This window comes from Podarcis raffonei, chromosome Z (assembly GCF_027172205.1).
Source record: "Podarcis raffonei isolate rPodRaf1 chromosome Z, rPodRaf1.pri, whole genome shotgun sequence".
NCBI lineage: Eukaryota > Metazoa > Chordata > Lepidosauria > Squamata > Lacertidae > Podarcis > Podarcis raffonei.
This window is the reverse complement of record NC_070621.1, coordinates 4420666-4434076: the sequence shown is the minus strand read 5'-3', so window position 1 is coordinate 4434076 and position 13411 is coordinate 4420666. Positions and strand designations below refer to the sequence as shown.

At 42.5% G+C, this 13411-nt stretch overlaps 1 protein-coding gene across 2 annotated transcripts in view; it reads left to right on the top strand.

Moving 5' to 3' along the window:
• The window catches only part of ENG (endoglin), a 55575-nt gene that overhangs the window by 39840 nt on the left and 2324 nt on the right, over positions 1–13411 (top strand). Inside the window, exons 8-14 of one of the 2 annotated variants that reach the window (XM_053374011.1) lie at positions 419–561; positions 1658–1798; positions 3125–3163; positions 3782–3895; positions 4366–4608; positions 5140–5200; positions 12484–12579. In XM_053374011.1, coding sequence (XP_053229986.1) covers positions 419–561; positions 1658–1798; positions 3125–3163; positions 3782–3895; positions 4366–4608; positions 5140–5200; positions 12484–12579 — 837 coding nt within the window. Of the gene's footprint in view, positions 1–415; positions 562–1657; positions 1799–3124; positions 3164–3781; positions 3896–4365; positions 4609–5139; positions 5201–12483; positions 12580–13411 lie in introns of both variants that reach the window. The other variant, XM_053374009.1, reaches the window with a different exon arrangement.

The following is a 13411-nucleotide window of genomic DNA, read 5'->3' as shown; positions in this document are numbered from 1 at the left end:
ACCAAAGCCAGACTAAACGTCTTTCCTTCTGCAGTGTTGGATGGCAGGTTGAGAGGTGTTCCCTACCAGGACAGACTTTGCTCATGTGCTCAAGACATCGATTCCATAAAACATATTTTGTTGCACTGTGCAAAATATGAGCAAGCCAGGGCTGAACTGATACTACCCTTGTTGGTACCTTTCCCGGGAAAATCAGAGGCTCACTATGTCTGGTTCCTATTGGAAGACCGGACAAATGCTAGAACGTTAGCAGTGGCAAAGTTTTTATCGGTGGTTGCAAGAACCAATGATCCCTATATTTAAGTCTGAACAAAATGCTTGTTTAACCTGGAGGTAGGCTGTCTGAATTGTGTATTGCTTTGTAACGATTTGTTGGGTCTCCAGACCGTAATAAAGATTGTTGTTGTTAATTTAGAAGGAAAGAAAACTGAGGTGACGACAGCATCACACAGCAAGATTTCAGGAACATTCAAGGTGGTTCAAGGACTGACACAACTTCACCCTCCATGGAAGTGCACAGAGAATGCCATTGAGGTAGCATGGTCCAAGTCACTCTTGGAGGTGAGGAGATTTTCTGCTCATGTTGTGCCCTTCCAAAACTTATAAGCAATTTCCCTTAATATAATGCATTTTTGTAGATTATTTTCACAGATATATGCATTTTTATGGGCACTTTCCTCTAATATATACATATTTGTACACCCTGGTTGGTTGGAGAACTACATCATAAAATTTGGAGAAGTGTGAATTTTGAAGGATAGCTGTGTTTCGGTTCACATGTTAGTATAAGAATTAGGTTGTTTCTTACATAATGCTTGCAAAAACAGCTATATTAATAAAAACTGTGTGGAAATTTTATTAGGAAAAATTTGAGTCTGAGTTTTCATGTAGATTTACTGCAGATTGCTGCTTAAATAAGGAGAACTTAATTTAATTTTAATTTTTAAAAGAAGTAAGATCCTATGGACCATTACCCTAAATTAACCAGAATATTTTTTTTTCATATATCCTGGCCTCCTGGTTGAGAGGGGTGATTTCAAGTATTATTCATTGCAATCAAATGGGATTTATTCCTAAAAGGCGTATTTCCAACCCTGTATACTGACATTTTAATATTATTTTGCAGCTATGAAAGCAGGGTGCCCACTTGTAATATTCTTCCTAGATACTTATAAGGATTTTGACTGCATTGAGTGATGATGCATTCTGAAAGCCTTAGACATCTATAAACTGGGTATCACATTTATTTTGGCTATTTCTAAATTATACACAAAAAAGTATGCGTTAGTCCAAACAAATTCATTTTCAGCAGTATCTATGGAAATCTGTGCTCTGACTTCAAATGTTACTTTGTTTTTACTTTTTATTTTCCCCACCTCTCATGCATCATTTATGGTTTTGTTTTTGCGATCTTATTAAAATTGAATATATCATATGAGATTTAGTATTGCCTCCCCGGGGTCACTGCTGTACTTTCATGTTTGTTTAGTTTGTATTTATGTCTAATAAAAGCATAAGAAAAATAGATAGAATTCAATTTAAGACTTGGAAAAATGAGAAACAAGGAGAAAACGAAACTGACAAATTTGTGTATGAGGGAGGTACGTAGGTGCACTTAGCCAAAATAACATTTGCTGGTTGTTTTTTAACCACACAGAGGTCACAACTTGACATCACTGAGATGACTTTGGAGGACCCTGCCTGCAGAGCAACTGACAACATGACTCATTTTGTCCTAAAAAGCATCATAGAAGATTGCTCTACCAACTTAGAAGGGGGCATTCATGCCAAAAATCAGGTCAGCACAGAAGCTTGCAGGATTCTCTAATGGTCTTTGGGTACCATCTTCCTGTTCAGTTTGCTTGCCACATTTTTTGATCCTGCCCTTCCTCCAAATATTTCATGGGACACTGCCCAGCACACATACACTTTTATCCAGCAACTACCCTTTGAGGTAGATTAAGCTGAAAGACAATGACCAGCCCAAGGTCACGCAGGTGAGGGATTCCCCCAGCAAGGTGTATGGTTGGTTTTCAGACACATGCTTGTGTGAGCATGTGGATTAGCACCACTGCTGCATTTTAAAATTGTATTTATTTAACTTAATCATGCTTTTGTCTAAAGTAGCCTTTCTCAGCGTTGGGTCTCCAGTTGTTGTTGGAATACAATTCCCATCAGCCCTGAACATTGGCCAATACTGGCTGGGGCTGATGGAAGTTGTTATCCAACAACATCTTGGGACCCAAGGTTAGGAAAGGCTGGTGTAAAGACTCTTGATTATATGGAGACTAATAATATATATAAAGGGGGAAATTGAACCGGGGGCTCCCTAGACCAGCACTCTAACCAAGGGGTAGTCAGTGTGTTGATGTTGGATTACAGCCATGCCAGCTGGAGCTGATGAGTTGGAGTCTGACAACGCTGCCTGCTGTAAGGCACTCCATTTTTCTCTTCCTCCCCTATTTCAGCAAATGGCACTAGCAAGGAGTAGGGATAAGTACCGTATTTTTTGCTTTATAAGACTCACTTTTTCCCTCCTAAGAAGTAAGGGGAAATGTGTGTGCGTCTTATGGAGTGAATGCAGGCTATGCAGCTATCCCAAAAGCCAGAACAGCAAGAGGGATCGCTGCTTTCGCTGCGCAGTGATCCCTCTTGTTGTTCTGGCTTCTGAGATTCAGAATATTTTTTTTCTTGTTTCCCTCCTCCAAAAACTAGGTGCGTCTTATGGTCTGGTGCGCCTTATAGAGCAAAAAATACGGTACCTATGAACTTTGCATGCCCATCCCCTACAAAGAGCTCCCAACCTTCCCCAGTTTCATGGCCCATGTTGAAGGGCTATAACTTGGACAGCTGCTGCTATTCAGTGTAGATAATACTGAGCTATATGGGCCAACAGCTGTCCAAGTTATACAAAGCAGATGTTCTACCACTGCGTTACAGCATCCTGTGTTCCTGTGTCACCAACTGAGCTTCATTGCTGAGTAATGAACTCAAGCAAGGTCTCTGCAGTCAGTCTGCAGCACCCCTCCCTCCTTGCCATGAGCTCTAAAGCAAAGCTACCCAACAACATCTGCATCCACGGACTAAGAGTTTACTTAAAATTTCTTTTTCATTGTCCCATTAGCTGGTCCTGACCCTGGCTTCGCATCCAGATAAAATTACGGTAAGAAATACATTCCTGCTGAAAACCATCATCTTTTGTATTGTGCTGTTATTGTTTTCTATTTCAGTAAGGCTGCAACTTTTAGTCAATTAATTGGTTAGATTAAGTCAAAACCTTTTTTAGAACAGTGTGGGCCCTATATATTTATATTTATTTATACAGTGGTACTTACTCAAAGTCAGGCCCCGGTTAGATGGGCGGTTGAATTGCCAGCACTATAACGTAATGCACTTGAGAGCATGTGCAGAACAGAAGGCGGGAGGGAGGAGGGCATGAAAATAAGCCATGGGGGGCAAATTTTGTCCTTGCTTAGGGCACCATATTATCAAAGTCTGTTGCTTGCAATTGCCAATAAAAACCCTCCCATTGTCAGTAAAATGTCAAAATGCATAACCCAATGCACTTAAACAATAAAATTGCATGCAAACATTCACAAGAGAGAATAATTTAAATTTACAACGTATGATATTCTGCATACTTAGAAAGCCCCTGAAGTATGTTGAAAGCACAACCTTGTTTTAGGGTGGCCTCATTTTGCTTCCATATCCAAGTTTGATATTAGAAAAAATGATGTGTTAATATGGGACCTGTCTGTTGCCCCTTTATCTTCTCTCATAGGTGCCATTTCAATGTGATCTCCCAGAGAAGCTCTTTCTCCATCTTTATCAGACACCTGACTTCAGCTCACCATCCACCACCGTGGTAGAAGTTAACAAAGTCACCTACGTCCAGGTATTGCTGATCCTGTACATTGGGATAGGGAATAAATTTAATATTTAAAGGCAACCCTGAACACTTTTGGGCTTTCTTCTGAGTAGACATGGATAGGATTGATCTCTCCAAGTATTATTGAAGGTGGCCACGATGACTATGTGATTGAGATAACTGTGACATTAAATTACAGCTCCTGCAGATTCTCTCCCCCCTTGGCCTCAGAATTCCAGTAATGTCCACTTTATAAAGTTTCAAAAAGCTGTAAAAAAAACTTGCAGTCAAAAGCTGAGCTGCTTTATAGGGTCATCAAAAACCCTTGTGGGGGAGGGGGAATTACATAGTCCTGAGCTATATGGCCCAACTCCTGCAATGAAAGTATGGGAACGAAGAATAAAGCAGCTGAGTCATGTAAATCCCAGTTCCAGATTCTCAATTCAAGGGCCAGGTTTGAACACATTCTGCCTTTTCTCCGCCTCCCTTCTCAATAGGTGTCGTTCCAGACAGCTGATGGGAACTCTCCACTTCGACTCCAGGACTGTTACCTGCAAATCCCTGACCAAGCAGCCCCACAGATGCTGATCCGCAGTGGCATGCCAAAAAGTTATTCTGTGGAGATCTTGAGTTCCCCCAACACAAAAACTAATCGCTTTAGTTTCATCTACAAGGCTGAAGAACAACAACGTTCAACTTTGTCGGCCACACTCTTTTGCCAAGCAGATCGGGAGAACCAGGTGAATATTTTTATTATTTATTTATTCATTTATTAAATTTTATTTGCAACATAACATAACCCCCCCCACTCCCCCAATACAGAAATCCGCCCTCATTAAATGCAAACATAACATACAATAAGCATAACATACAACAATACAAACAACCAAATAAAAGACTTCCTTTATCCTGTATCTGGCCTCCTCATTTACTTCTTATAAGCTGTTTCCTTTATGAATAATTATTAAGATTTTTCTAATTATAACTTAAATATCCACAAAGATCAGAAAATATTCCTCTATGCCACAGGAGCGGCAAGGATCCTAATTGCTAAAAACTGGGAAAAAGAAATTGTGCCAACAAAAAGGGAAAGGCAAGACAAACTGTTAGAGTATATTGAACTGGCTAGCTTAACAGAGGCAATTAGAGATAACCCTTTGGCCTACTCGTGAAATGTTCTCTAAGGAAAGCAGAACAGCTGTGTGTTAAATGAGCTAAATATTCGCCTCGTTTTAAAGCTCTCCCTCACTTCCATTCTTTTTCTCTTCTAGCATGGCTTCTATAATGCTTCCATAAAGGTGATGCTCAAGAATCCTGCCTCTTTATCTCGCGGTGAGTTAATTGACCCTTATATTTAATATAAAAGGAACTAGGCTATATCGACTGAGATCAGGACCATCAGGCTCCAGTTGTACATGTTATGAGTACAACGTTTACGTTGTTTATGGTGCCTTGTGTTTTCTCCATGCTTCACACGCAGGATTCACAGCTCATTATAAAGTACCTGTTAACCATCTAACATAAGGATAGTCAACGTGGTGACCTTCAGAAATTTTGGACTGCAGTTCTCATCATCCCTGACCATCAGCCATGCTGACTGGTGCTGATGGGAGCTGGAGTACCATCTGGAGGGTACCCCATTGGCTACCCCTGGTCTAACAGAACATTTGGGTCCATCAACAAGGATGTGGAACCTGTAGCCCATCAGATGTTGTTGGACTACAACTCCCATTGTCCTTGACCTTTGACTGTGCTAGCTGGTGCTGACAGAAGGTGTAGTCAACAACAGTGGGAGTGGGGCACAGATCCCCCATCCCTGCTGTTAAGGGATCTTGCATGTGATCATCACACCATTACTCAGTACTTGATTCATTGGTGGCAACTGCATGGAATGGAATACACAGTGCTTCTTTTTCGGGGGGGATGCATGGGTACACATACCCCTAAACATTTTGTGAATCTAACAGGAGAAGAAACTAAAATTTTAATAGTTTCTTCTCTAGCGTGGTGAACCGTCAGTTCCATTGTTACCCCCGATGGCAGCCTCATTTCCTGTCACGGTTTTTCCTGAGTCTCAGATGGAATGAGAGTACCCCTAAACAATTTTATTTTTTAGAAAAAAACAACACTGGGAATACATATCCCAGAATGCCAACCTTTAAGTTGGTGGGAAACCTAACTCTGCACATTCTCAGAGGCACAGTCCCTAGGCCCATTTCCTGCCTCCTCCCAGCAACGAACACATTTTTCCTATATAGAAATTACTCTATAAATGCTTTGAGGCGCTGCATGCTTGATTTTTTTCAGAAACCAAAGGGAACCATGCGGAGTTTGTTTCTCAACAAAACTATGCTGCGAAACATCCTGTGAGCAGAAAGAAAGCTCCTGCTCAGAGCAGACCCGTTGAAATGAATAACTTGGGCTCCTTAATTTCCATGGGTCTGCTCTGGGCAGGACTTGGCTGAATGCAACTCACATAGCCTGGATTTTTTCCTAGAGATTCCTAGCTTGCCATGTCAGTTTGAGCGCAGAGTTGGCCAAAGTCCCTGCCATTTCCCTCTGAGAAGCTGGCTGCCTATCTTCCCTCATTCGTAGCATTTCCCTTCACTCCCTATGCCCCCCCCCGCACTTTAGGAGGCATTTCCTGTCACTCTGCCCCCCCTCGCACAATTATGGCTTGCTGCCACTGCTACAGCCGTGTGGTGCTTATGTCTCCATGGTAGCAGCTGGGTAGGAGCCACAGATGGCGACTAGGCTGCACGCTCCGGAAGGTGTGTGCCATGACCTTTGTATAAGTGAAATTCTGGCAGCGGGGGGAGGGGGAGAGGGGGCGCAGAAAGAGGAAGCGAAGTTGGGATATGAGTTGGAACCAACGTAAACGGACATGATAAGGGAGAGGAATGCACACAGCTGATGGCACCGGGGAATCAGTTATTTGATGCATCCCAGTGACAGCACAAGACAAAGAATGTTATCTCCCCCTTTCCTGTCCTCAAGATACAGTTTGATGGCTCTTGCCTGCTCACAACATGTAAAATACACAGTTTTTGATCCAGAAGTCTGTGCAATTTCAGATAAAGAAGACACATGTTAGGCAGAGAAGGGTGAAGGAACTGGATGTAGCTATAAGGGTATGCAAGAGATAAGGAGTCTCTTTGCACAGAGTGAAGCCAGCCCACTGCTGTCTGATCCAAATTAGTGGGAGCTGCCTCCCTTCTCATTGTCCAGACATTTCCCCCACATGAGACAAGGAGGGAAGAAGAAAGATTTCACAAGCAAGAGTAGCAACTAACACAGCAAGAGCTGAACTGGATCAAGCCAGTGACTCACCAGGTGCTTCTGGGAAGCCTGCCTATGGAACCTGATCACAACAGCACTCTCGCTGCTTGCCATTTGGGGCATTCAGTTGCACCCTGGGCTTGTCTAGTCTCCTTTAAAGCTGTCCACGTGGGTGGGTGTCACCACCTCTTGTGGGAACAAATTCAATTCCTTTTGTCTGCTGTGAATCTTCTGCAATTTGGCTTCATTGGATGTTACCCAGTTCTGGTGTTATAGAATGGGGTGGGTTCGTGGGAGGCTTCTTATGTACACCATGCATATTTTTATATACCTCTATCACATCCCACCTTACACACCTTTTTTCTAAACTAACCACCCACCACCCACCCCCAAAAATAATAATGTTACAACCTCACCACATAGGAGAGTTGTCTCCATCACTTTGATCATTTGGGCTGCCCTTTCTGGCCCAAAACTAGCTCTACAATATCTATGCTGAGGTGCACATGATCCACACATAACATTTCAAGTGTGTTTGCAGCACAGACTAATTGGTACTGCCCTAGGAACTTAATTTATATGCCATGTTGTAGTAGGGAAGCCTGAGTCTACCTTGAGGTTGAGATGGAAATCTAGATTAAAACAGACTAGTATGTATCATGTAATATTTCAATAGCAAACTGCATCTTAAGGGCAGGGGAGTAAGGCTTTGCATCCAACATTAGGCATACTAAGAGAAGATTCATTGAAAAATTAAAGGGCATGACTAACTTTGGTCTAATGCCTTCAGTGAATCAGAGTGGAGTAAGCTTGGCTATAATCCATTATATGGACATGTCTAAGGCAGCATTCACACCACACATTTATAACACCATCATAACATTTTAAAAAGTCATAGGTAAAGGTAGAGAGACCCCTGACCATTAGGTCCAGTCGTGGCCGACTCTGGGGTTGCAGCGCTCATCACGCTTTATTGGCCAAGGGAGCTGGAGTACAGCTTCCGGGTCATGTGGCCAGCATGACTAAGCCGCTTCTGGCGAACCAGAGCAGCACACGGAAACACCGTTTACCTTCCCGCCGGAGCGGTACCTATTTATCTACTTGCACTTGACGTGCTTTCGAACTGCTAGGTTGGCAGGAGCTGGGACTGAGCAACAGGAGCTCATCCCGCCGCGGGGATTCGAACCGCTGACCTTCTGATCAGCAAGCCCTATGCTCTGTGGTTTAGACCACAGCGACACCCGTGCCCCATAGCTTCACCCAAATAATTCTGGAATGTGTAGTTCGTTAAGGATGATGATATTTGTTAGGAGACTCCTATTCCCACCACAGAGTTACAATTCTCCGGGAATTGTAGCTCTGGGAGCAGATCTTTAACAAACAACAGCTTCCAGAATTCTTTGAGGGAAGACGTAATTATTTAAATGCATGGTGTGAAAGTGGCGTATCTTAGGTTCATTTTGATGGTCACTTTCAGACTGCAAGTGTTTTTTGGGGGGAGGGGGTTTCAACTGCATATAGAAATTTAGGTTTGTCCAATTAAAGTGGTTTAAAGTGCTCTGTCACCCTGGCAGAACAAATGCACTTTAAAAAACAACAACAACACATATATTCTCCAGTTAGAAAAGTGAAGGGAAAATGAATTAATAAGCGTAGGGTGAATGAATGATTAACAGGAAGATGTATATATGCAATGCAAGCAAATCAAAATGAATGCTCAGTAAAAACCATGTAGAGACTACCTTCCCCATAAGTTTTATTCAAGCAAATCAGGATGAATGATCGATAAACAGGTCATCTCAAGGAACCAGGTAGATGCAACCCTATCAACTAGAATTTTTGCATTCCTTGACCAGAACAGCAGAAGGCAGGAAACAGGTTTAATTTCTACCAAGTTACCAAGCAGAATATTGTCTGTATGTTTTTACATATATCTCCCTAAGGGAAAAGGCTGCAGATTTCCAAAAAACAAAGAAAGAAAATATGCTAAACATCCAGGGAACATGTCTGAAGCTGCCGGGTCCCCCTAGCCCTGGCAATGTATTTATGCTCTCCAAAGTAGCTGGACAGTTAAAACTTGTGCGTTTTCAGTTTGAATGTAGATGCTCAAGTGTTTCTGTCACAAAACTCTCTCAGGACAGCCTCTCTCTCATCCTGCTTTTCCTGCCTTGCTGCCCCTGACACCACTGCAGCCTTGTGGAAGTAATTTCTGCCAGTGATTGCATGACAGGGTGAAGTGTGACCCTCCTTGCTTACTGTCCTTTGTCAGGCAGAATTGATTGAATTACTGGCCTCATCCAAAAATGGATGGATTCTGGTCATCCTGCTACCTTAAATCTTCTCCTTCCTGCCTCTGTTTTGCACGTCTCCCTCAGGACGGGAAAATAACAAAGCAAGGAAAAGCTTTTGACACGAACCCAGCCCCAGTGGGGACTCACCCGGCACATCACACACGTCTGCCATGCTTTCATTAGACCCTGAGTCTTTTGCTTTGTTTGTGTATGTGCTTTTTTACAACTTTATCTAGAAGCCTTGAGTGTCAGATTGGCTTTTGAGGCAGGAGAGGAGCCTTGGCCTGGCAGTGGAGGAGGCAGCATTCACACATGAATTCTAAGCTATGGTTTGTTTGACTAGGCACCAATAGTTTCACAAATGAGCTTGCTTTGTTTTCCAGCTACTCTTGCTTCATGCATCTGTAGCTTGGAAAGTATCTGGGATGAAGTAGTCCAACCATGATTAAGCAAGGGTTTTGGTTTGGACATAACAGCAAGCCATGGTTAGCATTGCCATATTTCAAAAAGTGAAAATCGGAGCACAACGTTGTTGAACTTTTTTGGCAAAATCACCAAAGAAATTCACCTTTTTCGAACTATTTCTAAGGGAAATCGCCAAAAAAAAACAACAAACCACTGTCAGCATAGGTTTCCAGATGTCCAGATTTTCCCACACATTTTGCCGATTTCCACCCAGACACTGCTTCTGACTGCAGTATTCCGGGTATTCCAGACATATGGCAACCCTAGCCATGGTTCGTAAGCCACTGATAAATCCAACTAAAGTAGATGGAGATTGGGTAGGGAAGAGGAAGAGAACAGTCATTCTATTTATGCAGTGATATAATACCATGCATATAATAACATGGCTTCACATCATGGTTTGTTTCCAAAGAAACAAACTTTGGTTGGTCTGCTCTACTCGAATGGATTCAAATCAAACCACACTAAATAAACCATGGCTTAACGTTGGCTTAACCAGGTCATAATTTCTTCAGGACCTTGAACACCTACCAGACCTCTTTCCAAGGGGTCTGGCAAAGCAGCCTGAAAACAAATGATGACTAGCTCTTTAGATGAGATTTTTTAAGGCAAAATACATCTCCTTTGAAAACCATTTATAAGAAGCAAGTCATCTAGTTACACACACACACACACACACACACACACACACACACACACACAGCAAATAGAAATATATTGCTTTTACTGAAGTGTTATTTACAGAGATGGCCATTTCATGGCAAAGTAAACAGGGTATTGTTGTTTAGTCGATAAGTTGTGACCAACTCTACGTGACCCCATGGACCAGAGCATGCCAGGCACTCCTGTCTTCCATGACCTCCTGCAGTTTGGTCAAACTCATGCTGGTTGCTTCGAGAACACTATCCAACCATCTCGTCCTCTGTCGTCCCCTTCTCCTTGTGCCCTCCATCTTTCCCAGCATCAGTGTCTTCTCCAGGGAGTCTTCTCTTCTCGTGAGGTGGCCAAAGTATTGGAGCCTCAGTGAGCGCTCAGGGCTGATTTCCCTAAGAATGGATAGGTTGGATCTTCTTGCAGTCCATGGGACTCTCAAGAGCACCAGAATTCAAAAGCATCCATTCTTCGGCGATCAGCCTTCTTTATGGTCCAGCTCTCACTTCCATACATCACTACTGGGGAAACCATAGCATAGGGTGGCCATATGCAAAAGAGGGCAAGGCTACTGCCTCTTGGCTAGTTGTTCAGAAGAGAGAATTTCACATTTTGCCTTGGCAAACTCAGTGGCTATTTGCCATGGTTGCAAATGTTCCGTTTCCAAAGTCGGAGGCAGTGTTCCTTTGAATACCAAGTGCTGCGAAACACAAGAGGCATTTGGTTGGCCACTGTGGAAACACAATGCTGGATTAGGTGGGCCTTTGACCTGATCCAGCAGCCAAACTCTTCTTAGGTTCTTAACTTGCTAGAACTTTCTAATTGTCCTTCCCTGCAGATTTGTTCCACTGCTATGCCATACTTTATGCAAATCTGCAATTCAGGTTGCTTCCAACATATTTAATGAACGTACATCCTGATTTGATTACATGAAGTTTGCAGGAGGTTAAAGGACATCGACCATTTGCTGAGCATACATTCTCATCTGTTTGCAGGGAAGTTATCAAGCCATTGTTTTCTCACATTTTTCTATTGCTTTCCTTGGGCAAAAAGTCCAGGACTAATTGCACAATCTGGATTTGTTGGTTTGTGATTCAGTCCCACTCACAAGATGGCAACAGCCTAGAAATAGTCTCACCTGTAACTTTTTAAAATGTTTTGCCACCTAGCATTTGGTTATGTCCTAGGGCCAAAGTTCTCAAATGTGAGCAAAATTGAACAATACATGATTATGGGTGAAATGGCAATAAAAATCTACAATGAATCAGTGGATGGGCAGGGTGGAATTAGTCTAGATTAAGAAATGCAAAACACAACTGTGTGGGATAGTTGAATTACTAAAACATTTTTTCCCCTTAAAAAATAATATTCTGGTCAATACTTAATGTTCTGTTGTTTCAAGCTCAGCAGATAAAAGTGGCTGGGAGGGAGAACATTTTTAATTAACACACTGTGGTGAGGAAGAGCAAGGCTACCCTTAAGCCCACTCTGGCCCACTTGACTGTTTCGATCAGTGGAATTGGCACCACTACAAGTGCCACACAATATCCTTTCAGCATTTGTAAGAACTCAGTTGTGTAGCGTGGTAGCACATATACTACGGAACTCCCTGCCACTTGAGATCAAGCAGGAGCTTTCATTGTCCTCTTTTTGGCACCTGCTAAAAACATTTTTCTTTAGACATGACTACCCAGATACTTAGAAATGCTGGCATGAGTTTTAATCTGTTTTAGTATTCTAACTTCTTTTTATGTTTTAATGTATTGTAAACTTTTCCTGATTTCCTGATTCTATCTTTTTCTGAACTGCTTTGAGGTTTTTTGCGACCAGGTGGTGATATAAATTTCATGAAGTAAATGAATAAATAAGGCTGCTGCATGCATGCAATGGCAAAGCCCTAATTGTTGCTTTAATCCTGTGTAAATCAAGGCCTGGGGATCGGAACTGTGCTGGGAATAACTTTCGGAGCCTTTTTAATCGGAGTCATGCTCACCGCAACGCTGTGGTACATCTACTCTCACACTCGTAAGTACAGGTACCTCTAAGCCACTCCAGTCTTTCTGGTCCGTATTTGAGGTTTGATTGAGGTGGGAGGCTGCCTAAAGTGAAAAGCAAGCGGCCAAATGCATAGAAAGACAATTTGTATGTAATGCATGATTTGAAATTAGGGGGTGAGAGCCATATGCTCAGTCAGGCCATAGATCCATCTAGATCAGTGTTGTCTGCACTGACAGGCAGCAGCTGTCCAGGGTTTTATCTCCTTACCTGGAGATGCCAGGAGATTGAGTCTGGGATTTTCTGCCTGTAAAACAGGTTCTCTGCCACTCAGCTACAGCTCTTCCCTTAATAAATTAAGGTTACAGTTCTCATTGTTGAGAATAAAGGTCTGGTTTAATTAAAAATATAGCTGCCTGTTGCACAGTTAAACCATTGGTTTGATCTAGCTCAGGATTCGCTACACAGCAGCTGTCCTAGGTTTCTGACCCGGGGCATTTCCAGCCCTCCTTGGAAATACCAGGGATTATACCTGGGCATAGCTGTCAACTTTTCCCTTTTCTTGCAAGGAATCCTATTCGGAATAAGGGAATTTCCCTTTAAAAAAGGGAAACGTTGACAGCTATGTACCTGGGGCCTTCTGTAATCAAAACATGCTCTACCAATGAGCCATGTCAAATAACAGCTGGCCTTTATTATCTTTGCTCTCTCACATTCCTTCGCTCCTTTCCCACCATTCCTCCAAGTACAGTAACATCTTGTTGGAACCCAGAATGATTTCTTAATCTCTGTAAAAGAGCCAAGAGAAATCATGAAATGTTTGTCTTCCTTTTCAATTAGCTGGGCCAAGATCTCCCCGCCT